This window comes from Crassostrea angulata, chromosome 1 (assembly GCF_025612915.1).
Source record: "Crassostrea angulata isolate pt1a10 chromosome 1, ASM2561291v2, whole genome shotgun sequence".
NCBI classification, from domain to species: Eukaryota; Metazoa; Mollusca; class Bivalvia; order Ostreida; family Ostreidae; genus Magallana; species Magallana angulata.
The window spans coordinates 47,235,042-47,254,886 of record NC_069111.1 but is presented as its reverse complement, the minus strand read 5'-3'; the positions used below and the strand labels follow the sequence as shown (position 1 = coordinate 47,254,886).

The window sequence follows — 19,845 nt, the reverse complement described above, 5'->3', positions numbered from 1 at the left end:
TGCAATATACAAATAAAAAAGCGCCAATGTTTTTGCAATGAATTGCATTTTATATAAAGATGTATGTTTAGATTTGAAACCTGATCTGGAGCTGAAGGTTGCGAGATGGTCCAATTCAAACTGTATATTCCGATCATCATCTCTCATATCATAGCGGCCATCAAAGCTTGTACGATCTACAAAAAGTCATTGACAGGTTGATCAAATTACGGTGATAAGAAAAGGGTACTTCACAACAATAAACACATAAAGCAGCCGAGTACTGGAATACATCAAACTGTAATAAACACTTATCTTTATTTCAGTTTGTATGTTGCCAAAATAGAAATAAAGGTGCATGTATATGGTTTTAAAATTCCCATGAATAAGTAACAATTTATGCAATGAAAACAGAAAACGTGGACTTGAGCATCTTTAAAAAGTTTTACTATCCTTCCATTGAATGTGGATCTGCGCTTGCAATAAAAATTTATTATTGAGCATTTCTCAAGGTTTGATGGAAGATTTTCCACAATAAAATGTACAACAGACAGCAAGTATATAGGATTGAATGAAAAAATCAGAGGTGCCCAATTATCCTCATCTATCACCAATAAATGGAATGATGAACAGGAATTAAGGTACAAAATAAGACCAATTTGCGTACTTGTTTAAAGTGTATGTTTGATTTTGATAAAGTTGATCTTGCACAATGATGACTTGTGTGACCATAAAAAGACAGACATGTAACCAATCAATTCTTATAAATTACTCCTCAAAATAGAAAAACCTAGTCACCAAAAATGATTGAAATTTCATAGGAGTGCACTCTCATTGTTTTGTCATGCATTTGAGATTATGTACTTTTTTTGCTTGTGGACAGTTTCTGTAAATCAAAAGAACATGGCCTATCAAAACCAATTAAACCAGCAAGACCAATAGATTTTATATATGACGCATGTACATCATATATATCCAATGTCTAATTCTATACCATAAGTTACTCAGAGAGATTAAAATTTACTTTTTGAGTTTTTCAATCAAATTGTGCATGATCATGAGTATGTATTACTATAGTGGGCGGATTAATGAAAGCCAGTCAGTAGACATTAGCTAGTGGCATGTCGAGGGGCGGGATGTATTTTTTGTCTGTTACTCATCTCCTTTATTCACCACCAAAACAGAATGAGTTCTTTCAATAGCAGGAGTAGTTGGACACACCTATGACCTATGAAAGCCTTCATATAATGTTTGAAATATTTAAAGCTACGTCAATATTACGAAATGGCTGGAAGTATAATCGGCTTGTGAACTCAGTCAACTGTGGATAATAAGTCAGTGGACCATGTCCATGGACCCAAATATTTAAACCTTGTCCGTTTACAAACATATAAGTGCTGTATCTAGTGTTTACCCAGGGAGATATCAACCTGCATTTGAATGAATTAATGTTTTCAATCAAACAAATAAAAATATTTGCCATTTCACACGGAACGAATACAAGAGGAAAACAAAAATACTGGCGGTTGTTTAAAACAAAACAGTAGGCACCTCAATTTTAATCTTGGCAAATGTTTTACATCATTATGATAATATCTACATGATAATTTATTATTCATACATTTGCATCCTGTTTCATTTAAAATATTAATCTAATTTTTGCCGTCCCTGAATTATTAGAATGTCAGAGAGGGTTGTTTGACAACACGCACACACAGGTTGGAATGACTTGCCAGGGGCTCTACTTAACACATTTATAAAACAGCTTGTTTGGTATTGCAAGATTACAATAAACCTTCTCTCACCTTTGGGGCTATTCTATGTCACAAAACTCGCTACTCTGACACAAAATTTGAACCAATACTCATCGAAAGCTTCAGAAATATTTACTTAATTTACACATATATTAAACCTATCATTTTTCTACAATCTCAAAAGCCTGCAGGTGCCCTAGCTTGGCCTTGTGGCCAATGTCCTGTGGAACAGACACAATATTAATAGAAATCAATTAAGTCTCTCCCAGTCTGCTGGTATAAGGGCAACAGTAGAAGGACACTACTTATTACTAAAATAAATCCATTAACTAACTGAACTTTTACCTCATTTCTCACTACCATGCCCATGGAGAAGGGTCTTTCTGACACTGGTGTACGCAAGTCTTGGGGTATTTATACTATCCATTCATACCTGGATATATATCTAATCCCTTAACCACAGTACAGTGGACCTATTGATATCCCTTTTACTCTGCAGCCCAATATGTCTGCTCATCACTTATATAAACTTTATAATTGCGAACTTGCACTTTAATAAAAACTTAATTGCAAACTTTTCTATTCCAATGGTTTGTAATTGTATTAATACTGTAGATATTGCTTAAGTTTGTTTGATTACTATCTCATCATCATGTAAGTATTTACTTAATAGCAAAAGGTTTGGTGACTCAAATATAGGTGTCAATATTCTTAAATTTCTGATTCTGTAAGTCTCACAATTTTCGCTTAAATGTCATTATATTTTCTGAAATTTTACAACTTCTGTCCTACCTAATGTAGTACTAATGCCTGCAAGTGATCAGGATAATTTATTGACCTCTTTCCTGAAATATCTAACTCTATTATCAAAGTGGATTTTGTATCTTATTCATGAGAATCATGGCACTCTCCTTGCTTTCCTCTGTTCTTTTGAGCAATATGCAAATTAAACTAAAGAATAAGACAGTTCTTATCTAAATTCCTATTCTGAATGCTATCTAACCTTTACCTCTTTCTCTGATATCTGCTCCTTACCCAGAAGTCTAGAACAATCCATTCTGTTCAATGCTATAATGATCGGATACCCTCTCCCCCAATAAATCTTTGTTGCCACTAAGGAATGTGTGTTATTATTTGCTCTAATTTTTAGAAAACTTAATGTGTATATTCGTGTGCAGAAGAAAAAGTTTTCTTAAACTGGAATAAAATCACTGATGTTCTGTAATTTTGTACGATTTCAACGATCCCATGTACTACCTGATATACTGGTTAATATAAAATCTGCAGCATCGTATCAAAACTGCTGTATATGGAGAAATATTTGCCCCATGTTTTATTTTCACCCCTTTTGCATCTGTTGTCAGCAACCCAATTTATGACTGGGTAAATCCCAATGTCTCAAATGATCTCTCCTTAAACACAACTTTGTCTGGGTGAATTCAAAAACGGCTAAACTGTTTGCAAGTGTAGAAGGGCAAAAATTACATGGGGCAAAAATAACCTTGTACACAGTGTAGGAAATGACATAGGAAACCTAACTCATTGGTACGGACATAAAGTGAAAGCCTCCTAAATGTATGCAAGCTTTACTGGCTATAGAAACAAAAGGACAGAAAAAACAGTTAAACTGACCATGAAATATATTGTTTACCTAAATCGTGACCAAATCCATTCCTCTGCGATCTCCCATAGTCATTTCTTTCATACGAGTCATCTCTGTAAAATATCAATAAAATGCATATAACGTTCTTCAGTTTTATTGCACGTATGTATATATTTATATTTGGTAGTGTTTTCACATTTTTCCCCAACATATACTGTGCATGATCATTAAATGGAATATCAAGACATTTCATAATTATAAGTTTTATCAACTCACCTCACCCCCATCCCACCCCTTACCCCCCTCCTAAAAAAACACCCAGAAAAACCAAAAATATACATCTTTGTCACTGACTTTGGTTTTTTATTTCTACCTCAATTCTAAACAACAAGAATTGCATTCCTCTTTCTGTTGTTTTTTTTTTCTTATAACCTGAAGTTTTAATTATATTTATATTTTTGAAATTTGCATATCAATAGTAACAGAAGAGGAAATTATCACATTTATCAAAAAAATTGAGAATGGAAAGATTTAGTGCAACAGGTATAGAGTTGTTCAGAAAATGGCCTCCCATCCAAATACCGTGCACAGATGTCATTTAAGCGATAAAGTTGTGAAAGGAATGTGTTTAACATTATTGACCCTAATAATTACATTGAAAAAACTCAAATTGTCAAACAGAAATGGAGCAAAACTTATTGCATTCGGTGAGAGTTAGGCTTTAAAAAAAATGTCAAGAAATATAATACTCAAGAATTATATGTAAATAGTAATCCTGAATATCAGATTTTTCCCTTGAATTACTTTGGGTGTAGTCCACTCATATTTCACCACAATCACTGCAAAATTTTCATTTTTCTTATACATGTTTCACTCGCGGGAAAAAACCAGGTCAATATACATATTTTAAAGATTTTAAGGCTGTTTCACTGAATAAAGAAAACTGATATTCCATATTCTTGCCTAAAAATAAGGATATAGGAGCTATACAATTACTAAAAGTAGAAGGTGTCAAAGTTCATTTTTCTATTCATTGTGAAAAATCAGTCAAGTGTATATAGTATAATATATCATAAACAACAAAATCTGTTACATTCTTTATCCATATGCAAATTCAAATACAGTAAACCAGTAATCTCCAAGTCAATAACTTCATTGAACTTGAATAAATGTTTTAAATGCTTAGATCCTTTAAATTAGTAATGCAATATGGCATGTAAATGATTCTAAAGAAAGAAAATTAAGATCACAGTGTATTGATATTCAGAAGTGTCAACCCGGCCATAGAATTTCAGCTAGATAGAATCCAAAAGAGCTGATTAGCAAGTTTTCATAGTTCACAAGCTACAAGCATAAAGTCTCTGAATGACCTTGACCTGAGAAGTTATCCTTCACCAGTCACCAAGCTTACCTTGCGGTTGGCATGTCGGATATTCCGAACACAGAGCCATCATAAATTGAACGCCTTGGACTGTTAAAGTCCATTTCCCTATGGTTAACACAGTATAAAATTTCCCATTACTGACATGCAGAAAACACAAACCAGCTCATGTCAAATTAGGTTACAAAGCATGCATATCGATAATTTTGTGATGTATATTTGATACATGTTCATGCACTTTCAGATACAAATGTGTATATGCACAGCAAAAAAATTTCTATACAGGAAGCATTCTCATATCTTGCAGGATTACATATACCTAATATATTACATATATTATGTAAATTTTAACCAAGAAAGAAAAGATGTGCAGCACTTGTTGGTGCCACACTAGAGACTATAATTACCTGTGGTTATACGGATCTACAGAACTGAAAAAAGAAAAAAATATATATATAAAAATTTATATATAGCAGTACATGTAACATAAAATATTAGAGCACTGTCATTAAGAGAAAAAGCACAGTTAAAATGTGCACAAAGAATTATTCCTTAATTAATTAATTATCAATACAATATACAACAGGTATTGACAAGTAAATCATCATAATCAAGACTTTTATAAACCTGGACATGCACATATATCTCTTTTCAGACATAATCTGATTCAAAAGCTTTTTACAACAAAAACCAAGACATCTGTCTTGAGAAATTGAAAGGTTGTGCTCACATGTTATTTGAGTTTTATAAGAACATCCCCTCCTAACTTACTATATTGGCTTATACAGGTTTATAATGGTGTAAAAAATTACTGGGTACTATTGAATAACATAATTTTTAGTCAATTTGTAAAAAATTGCATGAATAAACTGCAATATACCCTATATTCATTGATAATAATTGCCATCATCAGTTCGACTTCAGTTTTCTGTCCCTATATTTCCTTATTGTCAACATTTCACACTGGGTCTCCTGACAGTCTGCAGAAATTGGCAATTCTCATAAAAATTCCAATCTCCACAATTAGCCACCTAGCAATAAGCCTCATAAATAAATACCGGGTACTTGAGTACCATCCTGTATTACCATCAATGAACACCTCTGCCAACTTCTTTCTGGACAATCTGCATTATATGTACCAAATTAACATTTAAAAATCTTGATAGCAATTTGCAAATCCGCGACACCAAAATCTGCAAATTAATCCCATACAAAAATGGTTCTATTGAGGATTAGGTACAGTCTGTCATAAGTAGAAAGTCAATCCAAACAAAAAAGAATGGTCTTTGCAGACTATAATCTACTTTCAACTTGATTGACCAAGCCAAGTAATTATGGAAATTAACCCCTGATTTCTATATCCCAAAACAGATGACTCAAATTTAAAGTTCTATAAGTGATTAATATCCCTACATAGTTTAGATTAATTCATGTATTCAAACTTATTGTGTAAATTGAAATATATATTTCAAGTATTGGAATTTTAAACTCCCAAATAAGCAACTTAGGGCATATTAAACTATTATCTACATTTGAAGATAAATATCACACAATCTTTGCCAGCTACAGAGCCTGATATTAAAATTCTTCTATTGTTGCAAACCTAAAAAAAATCTTCATCATGGTCTTTAAAATATATGGGTCATGGTATCAACAGGTATAAATTGGCATAAACATCTCTTATAGCCAGGTAATAAACTATGAACTTCAAGATACGTTCAAGAATAGACACAATTTTAAAACCTCTTTCAGACTCAATCTGCATGTCAACATTCAACATTCAGTCTCTTACAGCCAGACACATGAAATTGTTCATGGAAATAAATAATAATGAAATCAATGTGTCCCCTGGTATCAATGTTGATCATAAAAAGAACTCAAAGTAAATCTCAAATATTAATGAAATATGCTGTAAAATATATAGCTAATTCAAACTGATCATGTTATGTGCATAGTTAACTCAACAGATCACTTTTCCCAACCACGAAATAATAGAAATTGACAGACTAGTCCACTTCCTCTATTAGGGCGTGGGGGAAAATGGGCATATTCTCTGGTTGTTGATCTTCTGATCTATATCAATATTTATTTGCTTAAATCTTTTTTATCAATCTAATAATCGCTGATCACATACCAACTGAAGTCAGTAAACTCCATATGCAAACAAAACTTTATCACTGAACAAGCCTAATTTCACATAACATAGCAGCTATATAAGATATTAAACATCTAGATCAAGATGGAAGCATTATTATAATAGAGAGTATAGATACCTGGCCACTGAATATAATATAAACAATGAATAAATAGCCATCTTTAAAAGAAAGTTTGCCCTTTCAAGAATCACCCAATTTAAATACTTTTTCTCACATTTTAAGCATCATCTTTTTATTTTGAATACAGTAAATTTTTGCATAGAAGTTTTTCATTTCATCAAAACAAATGGATTCAAATTTAAATTTTGCACAACTATGAAAAAAAAATTCTCCCACCTACTGAGCCAAAATTTAACACCTAACCGTGAAAGGGCAATAAGCAAATTTTCAAGGATGTTTTTATCAAAATATTGACAAATCATATTTTTCATTTAGTCTCACTTTATATGGAAATGATGTCCAAAAGCTGCATGAATTCATATTGCTTTCTATAGCATGCAAATTATATTACCCTGTCACACATCATAATTAATAATGGAAACAAAGCGTCTTAATTCTACACATTTGGTGTTCCTTCTTGTAGACTCCCACCCCTGCCGATGGGCAAATGTTGTCACACACTCGCTGAATAGTGAACGATAAACATCTCACTTCATTTAATGTGCATACCTTGTCTGGCACCCCCCCCCCCCCCTCCCGTGGCAAGAAGTTATAGATTTCATTTTTCTTTACCATTTCTGATACATGTAACATATTTACCGTATTTATTGCAATTTAGTGGTTTAAATTTGTGGGGGGGATTAAAGGCATGCTGTGTTGATATTGTTTTCTCTAAATTAATGCATGGGATTGTTTTTAATTGATATCCTTCATACCCACTCCTAAAAACCATTTCAAGAAGATCGAGAGGCAAACCACTCACTATCGATCACTATTGATTGTTTTTATTTCCACATCAGCAAGCATTTATTTTAATTCCAAATTCATATTGTCCATCTAGGTGTAAAATTTCTCAGCCCTGTGTTGAAATGGGAACTCAGATTTGGCTGCTTAATGATCCAGTAAATAAGCCCTATATATATCAACCCTTCATTACACCTCTCCTTGGGGATTAGAAATGAATGACCACAACCCCATGGGTGGAGGCAGTCTGTGGAAGCAAATTCAAATCTATCTTGGGTCTCATTTGTTGTCCAGAACTTAAAAGTCAACACACCTTTCGCTGACCACAGATTAAAGACGCATTTGCATGAAAAATCCACTTTGGAGCTCTCATTCCCCTATCACCCTGTGTCACCTTTCTTTTCAATTACTGACAGCCTTTTCTGAAGGGAAAAAAATCTAGGTCAGTAGAATATAGATTTAATGTCTATATACATACCGCCCTGCACCTGTGTAATACTTCATACTGCATTTGCTTCTTATTAATCCTTTTTACAATTAAAACATGCGAAATTTGATTCCCAATTGCACCACTTCCTCTTTGTGCACTAAGTTGCACTGTTTCCGAATAGTTCCAAATCACGGATCATCATCCAAGACCTTTTGGTATACTAGGAGAGCTTTCGCATTCTTTAAATCCCTCTAAATCCCTGAAGTGTCACCCTTGGCAAATCATGCGTGATACCAAACTAGTTTTAAGTTGAACCATTCCAGAAAACACCTCCCATATCATCTGAACTGACGGATGTAATGAATACACAAGCATTGTCAAGCAGCTATGAAAACAAACCCCCTTTTTTATTACGACACATCAATTTCTAAGGTAACAATCAAAGGAATTCCGTTCATTTAAAAGCATAAATCACAATTTATTATGGGCAATAAGCAATATGTTGCTATAATTTTTCATCAACCATCCCACATCAAGAGATGATAATTATTGTGAAGGAAATGGTTAAATTCGTCAGCTATATCTGCCATTTTCCCCTTAAAAAAGAAGAAATTTTTTTTAAGAAAATCTAAGTCTCTCTTTTGACCAGTTGGATACATTTGCCATGGCAATATAGATTTTTTTTAAAAATATAAAACAAGAGTTTTATTTCTGTAATCTTGAAAGTTGGTGAATATTATAATGCACTCATTTCAGATAAAATTGTGTTAAGAGACATTGCCAGTAACTCCAATAAAGAATCAGGGGCCAACATCTCATTTTCCTATAAGGTGAAAGGTGGACTCGGGTTCAATCACTTTCATAGGTCACCTGCATTTCTCTTTAGCTCCTTAAATGTTTGTCTTCAAAACATCTGACTGTGATAAATATGGTTTATCCCAAACAGAGAGGTCAGCCTAGTTAATTTCAGGCCACTTCAAAGGTATACAGTGGAGCCTCACTTATCCGGACACTTTTGTCCCCAGGCCAAATCGTCCGGATAGGTGAAGCGTCCGGATATCTTAATTGTGATATTTACCTTTTATATTTATGGAAACATAACTCATAAATTAATTATACAATTAAATATTTTATTTTGATAGCCATAAGCACTACAAAAAAAGTTTAGATTTTTTTTAAATTAACAAAACAAAATATTGTTAAAAACATTATTTAAGGAATGTTTTTTCCACAGGAAACTTAGCACTTCATTCTTCAATGCAACACATGTACATGTACATAACAATCACTGTATTAAACCGATAATTTAATTACATTCGCATAACAAAGCGAAGAGAAGAAAGTCGGTGTTCTACTTTACGCTGACAAATCTATTTCTTCAAGCTAGCGGTGATGCAACTCTCGCTCTCTTGGCCGGTGGTGTTGACATATTTGAAGCTGCTCAACATTTGATGATTGAAAATGGGTGAAAATCTGTATATATTCCCTTATTGATAATTGTCCAAGCTATTTTTTCATTGACAGAACTTACCCAAGCTAATTTTACGTATCCATCTTTCTATAGAGTTAATTGCACCCAAGCGATTTTTACAAGTAGCGTGAACACTCATCCACGCCATGTTTGGCATAAATTATTATTACACTGTTTATTGAACACACGCTATAAAATTAATGTCGATACCCTGAACATCCCAAGCGGTCTTAATAACTAACGTAAACAGAACTCAAATTATCAAATATTTCATTTCAATTACGTTTTAAAATGAATAGGCGTACGAACGATCTAATCACACTATGATTAATAGAATTTTAATTCAATCAATAGATGACTTTTTTAAACACAAATTAAACAATTTTCATGATATTTTAATCAAACAATAACAGTTCATAAGTTAAATGGCGACAATTAAACATGTCGCATCCATGGTTATCGTAATATCCTCGGGTGAGTACATAGCGTGACACAGGTGACCCCGATTACCGGACGAAGGCATCGTTTAAAACCAACAACCAGTGTCAGATGTTTTTACACCAATTTGCACTTGTGCATAAAAAACTTTTTTGCCCCCGAACACTTAAATGTGACCGTCCGGTTAAATGAGGTAAAATTTAAAGGAAAACTGTTTTATGTGGTAAAATTTGACCGTCCGGATCCGGAACGCGGAATTCCGGATAAACGAGACAAATTATTGTGTAAAAATTCCGTTCCCAATAAAAATCGACCGGAAAGTGAAGCGTCCGGATATCTGGCGTCCGGATATCTGAGGCTCCACTGTACACAGGTAGAGATAGACTAAATGTTTTGAATCTCAATAATATAAAACATTGTACTCTAAGTACCAAATTGAAAGTGTGTACTTTTGTTTCAAATTACAGGACCCCTGTTAAAAAATTCATAAGTGCTTATATGTACCTTAATCGCTTTTGTTAAATTTCTCAATCCTACAACCAGTAACTCAAATTTTTAATGTGTCATTCTTGGATTCTCTCTTTGTAAAAAAAATATCAGGTGTGGTTTTTAGATATGCATGACTGTTTAAACTAGGTATCACATCCAAAGACAATTAGTTTGGGTGTTCACTTTCACTTTCTTGTATGATTAAGAAGCAAATCAACATTAAAACTAAAATAACCAAAAAAACTCTCTAGTTGATGTGTTCATGACTCGATAGAATTCATTTTTGGAGCTTATAAACCTGTGTCACACTCACTTTACAGGGTTAAATCCGTTCCGTCCGTAATGATCGTAACCGTTCATTTCCCTGCCTCTTTGATGCAGTCACTGCATTCCACACACCTGTAATTTAATCAAATAAAACTTACTAGTATCCAAAAAACATACTGGCTATGGGTATAAGTTAGCACTACTTTCATATTTCTTGTCCAACTGGGTTTGAAATTTTCTTAAATCAAATTTCACGGATGAAGCTGCTCTGGAGAACACATAGGTTAATAGGTGGGGATCAGAAGAGTAGAGGAGCATTTTAAACAGTTCAAACCCACAAGATACATGGTGATCCTCACAATTTACTTTGAACAGAAATCAACCAATCATTCTGACCTTAAAAATACTGAGAATGAAACTATATACCCAGATAAATTCTCTAATTGGTAACGGCATCAAACAGGAAGTGAATTATAATCCAGCTCAATCACTCAACAATGTTAAAAGACTCGTTCGATTCTTGAGAATTTCTAAGAGGTGACGAGTGGAAAATCAATAATCTATATTTTAATATATACAAGTACATGAGGACCATGGGTTTTTTAAATGAGCATGCAAAATTCATAGAAGCTTACACTACTTCTAGATACACAAGAATGTCAGTGTCTGACTTACCCCTTCCTATAATGTTCCGATATACTTATAAGATTTATAGACTGAGTAAATCAGTTATTTCCTAACCGATGCATAAAGTGCTGAAAGCTTATGGCCACCATTTCCTACCCCCAAACATAACCAATTTGAGAAATATTTCACAATCCTATCATACGTATGCATAGAAAAACCACTGACCTGGCATCAGTGATGTTGGTTATATAACAGACATAAATTATGCAGGGTGTTATCTGTGATACAATACAACTATCATTGAATTAAATGTTGTAATCTTATTTCAGTGGTAAAGTCTGTATCTGTCTGATTAATTCAAGATAAAACAAGTAAGATCTCAATTATCAATTTTATCATTATTCATGATCTGTTATATATTATACACTTTGCTTCAATGCAAGTATAACTTAGAGATTAACTTTTTAACATCAGAAAAAAAAATATATAGCTGCATCCTATAAGACCAATAAAAGTTTGAACCTCACTTTTTATAATAAAAAAAATTTGCTCCAATAATTATCATAAAATTACATGCATTCTGATTGCTAACATTAGATACATTTGTGCTGCAGAGATATTAATATTTTTACTGTTATTTCCCAGTCTTACAATGAATACATAATCTCCAAAAGGTTGGGACAAATTGTCCCAATGGAATATAGCCCATTTGGGATATAATACTTCAAATGGGATATAAATTTGGTTAACTTTTTGTTAACAACTTTTGGTTTACAGGTTTTCCTATAAGCCTATAATTTGGAAGATACTAAGGGATCAATCTCCGTAACATTGGGGTTACAGAAAAACTTGCTTCATTTTATCTATATTCTAATGCGGATTTACCAAATCATTTGTAGAATATTCTTTTTCTTCTAATTTTTGCACTTTCAATTTATATCCCATTTGGGGTACATGTACTATGCCCTAACCTGTCCAACTGCATGCTAAGGGAGGTCATTTGTCCAAATAGTAGGATTACAGAAAACCTGTTTACCAAAAGTGTCACTTTTGATGTTTTTTGAAATTGATTTATGATAGTTTTGGCACAAAAAAGTTCCCCCTTTATCTTATATCTCATGTCAGATATATATAAATAACCTATTAAAAGTGTTTTTAGCAAGTTTGCTGAGGTTGAAAAGGCAAATTGCAAATTCACGTGACCATATCAATTGTTGTGCATAGCTTTTTAAGGTGTTATATAACATAGTTAAGATTGTATACTTGGGCATGTGTAATATGATTCTATATGGTAGTGGGATGGGATGAAGGGGCCCCCCTATGATAACAATTAATTTACACCTTTGTAGCAAGTTTAAGAATAAAAGATAGATATTTACATCAAAACAAAATTCTTCTTCAACTTATGATATTACATACAAAAAAAACCCCACACAGTTGTAACAACTTTTGGGATAGTTTCACAGTACAGGTAGTGTTGACAGGTAGTAAAAATCACGTTCGGACGTTATATACACCGGTTGTTCACTAAAAAAGCTATTTTTACATTAAAAACTCCTAACAACTGTAATTCAACGACAAATTCCGAGTTTTTACACATGCAAACAGCGATTATAATGCCCACATGTCAATACAAAATGCAACATGGCGCCATATCCAACACCAAAACAAATCATGCACCTGGGCGAGGTTCTAAAACGAAAGTGTTGAAATGCTAATTTTTCCTTCTTCCTTGTATTTTCGACTTACCCGGTATATCCTTGTGCTAATCAACGCCAGAAATTCTGTGAAGTAAGTTATTATCACAAAGTTATGTACACATAAAACACACGATCAACTAAATGCGCTTTGGGCGAGGCTTGTTTAACGCTGTTCCGATCTATGCACACACGCCCTCTTCTCACCTTGAAGGGGTTATTTTTTGTAAATTTTGGATTTTCTTTGCTGAAATTCAACATTCAATGTCTTCAAAGTGAAACTTAAAATGCACGTTATTTCAAAATATGATCATTAGTTTACGTAAAATTAGAATTTTTATTTTCTTCTATTGGCCCACACCTGTCAACCTTCCCAAATCGGAACAGCCAAAAAATTAAGTTACCTGTGGACACGTGATCGTCCATTCATTTCCTCCCCCTTACCTTATAACTTTAATAATATACCTGACCGTGGTTTGTAACATCAGTTTATATACATTTGAAAATAATTTTCAGACGAACTTCAGGCGAAAAGTCAGAGAGAGAGAGAGAGAGAGAGAGAGAGAGAGAGAGAGAGAGAGAGATTTCCACGTTTCAACAAGCAATAAAAGAGTAGTTTTTTGTTAACCCAATATTAATTAAATAAATGAATTTAAAAAATCTAAATCCATTTTTTTTATTTGATATATGGTATCCAGATATCAATGGAATTTTATAAAGAGTCATACTATTCCTGATATATCAAGTCTTATCTGAGAGACAGAAAGAGAAAACATATACTTATTGAAAGTTTTGAAAATTCTTTATCATTAATTTGTAGCTCTTAAATTCTTAAAATCTTTTCATTTTATTGTATTTATACATAGCATTAAAATATATAGATGTCATTTACTTTACACAAGGGTGTGATTTTAAAACCATGCATCATCTCACGTTGTCATTGTTTATTAAGCTCTATATAGTATTCGACATCTAATTCCGTGATAAATTTGCAGTCTTCATTAAGCATTTGTACTGTTAAAAAATTACTTTAAAATTTTCTATTGACTTATGAATAACACCTTTACACATGTTCACCTTAGCTTTCTTAATCCTCTTATTTTGCAAAAAAATGACCATCTCATATTAAGGTCAAGATCTAGTAAATGAAAGGTGCCTACAGGTTTATGAAATTCAAGATATAAATTCTTTTAATGATGCTTCATAACAATACCTTTGTTTCATAGGGTGTACCGGGGCTTAAATTTTTGGTAAACACAATGAAAATTCATGTTTTAAACAACCATTTTCTATAAAATATGAAGGATAAAAGTCTCGGAGTTTCGTTCATTTCTGACTAATGAAATATATCTAGAATGCCTACAGTCTCTCCAAAAAGGGCATTAAACAAGCTCTTGATCTCCTCTATAAAATGATTTCAAATTGAATATAGGTATCGGGATTACTTTTCCCATGATTAAATATAGAATGTCAAAATATTGTTTTATTTTCTACATAATTCCCTTTTACATCAGAATTGCATGTACACGTATTCTCCTAGCTGAATTTATATTCAGTTGACACATGCGCGGATATCGCTGTATTAATGTATAGGCCTCTCCGATTTATTTTTTTAAATTTGACCCCCTCCCCTCCAAACAAAAAAAGATCAATTAAAATCGAGAGACGTTAACGCAGATCCACCTGGAAAACAGTACATAATAATGTAGTAATTACCGAATTAGGCACCCCCCCCCCCCCCAACAGGGACCAAGCCCGTTTTAACATTAATTTCAATGTAACCATGCGCCGAGAGCGGGGACTCTGTAACTGCCTCGGGACTCCCTGCGGTAAGCAACTGCTCTGCCTCGGCCGGAGCGGGGTCTGCGTAGCTACCTGGGGACGGCCAGCGGTACATGGCTGCTCTGCCTCGCCGAGAGCGGCATGGTTACATTGAAATTAATGTTAAAACGGGCTTGGCCCCTGTCCCCCCCCCGGGGAGGGGGGGGGGGAATTCTCTGGATCTGTGCATGACTGAAAGGTACATACATGTATATACAATATATACATGAATCATAAACGACTCGAATTCCTTAGAGCACGATAAGAGCTCCCCATTGAAGTAAGTCTTTAAAAAAATGTATCACAATTACATGTTCTTTATTTATGGTATACCAGAGTGCCGGTTGGTCAACATAGCTTAGCGTCTTTAAGTTAGTGCATTCTTTAGAGATGATTTCATCAACTATTATTTAGTAAATAATGCCCATATTTAACTTTAAGAAAAGAATATGAAGTTTTAACATAAATTTTAACATTTGAATATAAATGACCGTTCAATATGAAATGAAATAATACGTTTTGAAGAACTGATCGAATTTCGATTAAATTGACACGGTTTTTGTTTTTTGCGGGGGAGGGGGTGGGGGGTCGGTTCGTTTATATCCGTTTAGAAATTTTTAAAACAGCTTTAAGCTCCAGTGTGACCATGATTTAGTTACACGTGTTTCGTGACGTTTTACACAGGAAATGATTGTTTGACAGTCTGGCATTTATTTTTGTTTTCTTAAAAGAGAAAATATGAGACGAGCACATGCAGGTAAGGATAATTAGAATGTTTAGCGAATCACAAAAGACTCATTCACATTATATAAGCTTGAAAATATTTATGTTTACCTTGAATATTGCACGTAAACTCATTTTCAACAATCATATTGACACAAATGATGACATATGTCAACGTTACTGGGCTTGCCTTTTTGGACTTTGTCTCCTCGACGCATTCAAGAAATCAAAATTCCACGAGTACACACAAAAAAATCTGCCTTTGGAATTTTAATGATATAAAGCAATGCCAATCTGAGAAAAGTCAATGAATGAATAAAGCTGCAAATATATGGCAATCAATAGTATTTCCCAGTAAAATGAAGTCTTTTGATAGAATTAGCAGACAAAAATGTAAGAGCTTGATAGATTTGTTCATCAATAAAGTTGTTAACAGTTACAATAGACTACTACAAGTGTTCACAATGTATCTCGATCAACAAGATAATCTTTCATTCTTTGTCAGCAATCACAGGCACATGAATTTTTATCAGTCAGTCGCTTAATAAGTCATCTATCGAAAAATTCTTCCCTTACTATATATAAATACACCTTGTGTATTTATATATAGTAGGGGTAGAATCTTTCGATATATGACTTATTATGTGACTGATTGATAACAATTCAGGTGCCTGTGCAACAATTTACAGCAATAAGAAGTCATCCTACTATGTATTTTTAGTGCACAGTTAATAAAGAAATTTCTTATTTCATTAACAGTGTGCAGCAATGTTTTAACTTTTACCCCCCCCCCCTCCCCTTGTGCTGTGATTGTTCGTAATCATGTAAAATGTAAAATTGATATCTTTTAGGCAATGAAGGGGGTTATTATCAACCCACTGCACAGATGCTGGAGTCAGAGAATGATCGCATGGAACAGGAGTTATCAGGAAAAGTGAAGGCCCTAAAATCTGTAATGATCTACTTCTTCCTCATCTTGATTTAATAGTTTGAAAAGTTATAAATTCTATCAAATCAGTAAATATTTGTATATTTGTATTAGAAAAAGTTGCTAAGGCCACGCAGTAGCAAAAATCAAATAAACTGTGATGTCATTTTGTGCATTTATTTAAAGATAATGTCTGCAGTATTCATTTTATCAAAACTTACAATAGTAATTATAAAAAAAAAACCCAATAAAATGCATTAATATATATCAAGATATTTATATAAAAAAATAGAGTGTGCTTGAAGATATATAATCATACTATTAATATTAAAAAAGATACAAATATTTCACAACTGTTAGTATGTGAAAATTATTTTTGACCCCGTTACAACATTTTTTAATCGTTTTGTTTTTAAAAAGAATTAATTCAATGAAAACTTTTTCTTTTCAGTTATCAATTGACATTGGAAATGAAGTGCGAGAGCAAAATAAATTCCTAGGTGAAATGGTATTTGAATTTTATTATTTTTATATACAATCAATAGAATAGATAATTCTTCATATAAATTATCCTATTTTTTCTTTTAAAATATAAGTGAAATTTTAAATTTAACAAAATATGTATATATTATTTTTAATTTCCTGTAGGATGAAGATTATGACAAGTCAGGGAATCTTTTGCTGGCCACAATGGGCCGATTAAAAGCCATCACAAAGTCCGGGGGCCCCAAACTCTGGTGTTACATGCTGTTGTTTTGTTTATTTGTCTTCTTCTTGATATGGGTGATAGTGAGGTTTCGATGATAGTCAGTCAATCAGCATAATGTTACTTGTTTAGAATTGTTGCCAAATCTACATACATAAATGTGTAAACAGTTTTACATCTTATGATGTACAAAACACTAACATGTCCATTTCTTGTAAGAGAACAGAATCATTCATTTTTTGGTTGTTGTTTTTTAGATGTTTCATTTTATTTATTATCAGTACTAAGAATTGAGCCATTTCTCATATGGATATGAGATTTTGTTGAACATTGCATTTTCAATATTCAAAGGTTCAATATAGTATATTGTAGATGTATTTATTTCAAATTTATCCATTAGTTTATTGTATGTGCATTAATATGTAAATTGTGGATGTTGATTGTTTCACCAATACTGCTTTATACATAGTCATGTATGAATAATTAGAGAGGAAAAGTTGCCTCTGAAGGTTTTTTGATTTTCTGTTCATTGATGTTTTCCTTTATTTTAATAATCCATATTCATTCTTATCATATCATCAGCTTTTAGAGTAACATATGATGTATCAATAAGCTATTGGGGAAACGAAATTGTTTCATGGATTTATGTGAGATCAGTAAAATGATTCTGTATTACCAGAATTATAACCATGCAGAGATAAAACTATATAGTGTCAATGCCAAGATTGTTAGAGTTACATGTAAATGTATTTCAAGTTTATTTTTCTCATTGATAAATGTTTATTAAATTAGTAACATGACTGCATGCTTGCTAATATTGTAGGTACATGTATATAAAACTATTTGAATTTTGATCAACAACTTTAAAAATTATATCTTGCTGAAAAATCTGCTTGATGTAAGTATTTTAATGTAACAAAAACTATTAGTTGTTTACATTCATAAGCTTGAAGAACACTTGTATATCTTTTTCACCAACATGTAAGAAATGATGTGTACTTTCATTTGACATGTCATTGTATACCAGTGTATATGATTAAAACACTCTAGTCAGGTGAAATGTACATGTAATGTCATTAAATACAGTGGATCTCTATTATAACATATTGTATTACCAATACAAAGAATCAAATGTGAGATGATCATTATAAAGTTGAAATTTAAATAGACAAAGTCACTAGATCAAGGTGCATTCAGAAATTTATTTAGACCAAGTGACAGGGTTACTTTATAAATTTCATTAATAGATGACACTAGTAGATCATCTTTTTTCTATCACATTCCATTGGAAATGCCACCCTTCTTTGTGTGCATGGATGACCATCTCTGTTAAAAAAGAGTATTTTTACCTTCTAATAAATACACAATGCATGTATAGTAAATAAATATGCACAACGTGTGCTTTATTTTGAGACTGAAAGTAAAGGGTTTAAGAAGGTTGGATCGTCAACAATTGCATATTAACAATCAATGATTTGCTTAACTCTAAACTATTATTTTTATACATTTTACCTTTTAAAGGACTATATATGGTTTGAGCCTAAAATGGCCCCCTAAAATGAACATTGTCATTTTACTGTAATTCTTTGTTTTATTTGTACAAATATACATTTGAAGATTTTCATGATTTTCATTTTGTTTTTAGTGCCCACAATTTAAAAATATGACATCATAAAGTTTACCTTTTCCCGCCATTTTCTCATTTTTAGCATAAAAAGGCTTGTTTTGAGGCAGTTTTTCTTTAAGGAAACATTGAGCGACAACTTGAACAAGCAAACTATTTTCACCAAAGATGTATCTTTCCAATACTTATAAGTGACAAAAAGTTCGTTCTTGTTCAAAGAGTCGCTCTATATTTCCCATTTGAAAAAAGATGAGAAAAATGTCAATTTTTGGTTGATTTTGATTGAATTATAAAAATAGCGTCACTTCTGATGTCATATACTGCCAGCGAGTGCATATGAATCAAATAAATTGGTGAAAAACATATTTCATGTCAACTCTTTTATAAAATAACACAACAAGTTAATGTACCTGAGTCATTTTAAAAATAGCGAATTTTTGGGGCCAAAGAACTATATATGATTAGAGTTAAATTTGGCCCCCATAATTCGCCATTTTTAAAGTGTTTCGGGTACAATAAAATGTTTACTAATTTTTTAGAAGAGTTGATATAAGATATATTTTTCATCTATTTATTTGATTTATTTGCACACACTGGCAGTATATGACGTCAGAAGTGACGCCATTTCTATAATTTAATCAAAATCAGCCAAAAATTGACATTTTTCTTATCTATTTACGAATGGGAAATATAGAGCGCATGCTTGAACAAGGAAAATTTTTTTGTCACTTATTAGTCTTGGCTAGGTACATCTCTGATTAAAATATTTTATTTGTTCAAGAATGCGCTCTATGTTTTCGGAAGGAAAAACTGCTTGAAAACAAGCTGTTTTACGCTAAAAATGCAAA

At 32.6% G+C, this 19,845-nt stretch overlaps 2 protein-coding genes across 16 annotated transcripts in view; one reads left to right on the top strand and one right to left on the bottom strand.

Moving 5' to 3' along the window:
* The window catches only part of LOC128164466 (epidermal growth factor receptor kinase substrate 8-like), a 37,743-nt gene extending 24,181 nt beyond the window's left edge, over positions 1-13,562 (bottom strand). For 5 of the 15 annotated variants that reach the window (XM_052828356.1, XM_052828303.1, XM_052828327.1 and 2 more), the window contains exons 1-6: positions 13,248-13,562; positions 10,918-11,003; positions 5,125-5,148; positions 4,748-4,825; positions 3,385-3,449; positions 81-176 (exon numbers count right to left, since the gene is read on the bottom strand). In XM_052828356.1, coding sequence (XP_052684316.1) covers positions 81-176; positions 3,385-3,449; positions 4,748-4,825; positions 5,125-5,148; positions 10,918-10,964 — 310 coding nt within the window. In that variant the 5' untranslated portion in view covers positions 10,965-11,003; positions 13,248-13,562. Of the gene's footprint in view, positions 1-80; positions 177-3,384; positions 3,450-4,747; positions 4,826-5,124; positions 5,149-8,254; positions 8,647-10,917; positions 11,004-11,297; positions 11,827-13,247 lie in introns of those variants that run through there. The other 10 variants (XM_052828320.1, XM_052828383.1, XM_052828420.1 and 7 more) reach the window with 7 other exon arrangements.
* A 2,080-nt stretch (positions 13,563-15,642) lies between these two features.
* Positions 15,643-19,623, top strand: LOC128160539 (BET1 homolog). The gene is made up of 4 exons (XM_052823880.1): positions 15,643-15,773; positions 16,591-16,691; positions 17,119-17,175; positions 17,316-19,623. The coding sequence occupies exons 1-4, from the start codon at positions 15,755-15,757 to the stop codon at positions 17,469-17,471; spliced, it is 333 nt and encodes a 110-aa protein (XP_052679840.1). The 5' UTR covers positions 15,643-15,754; the 3' UTR covers positions 17,472-19,623.
* The last annotated feature ends 222 nt before the right edge of the window (positions 19,624-19,845 follow it).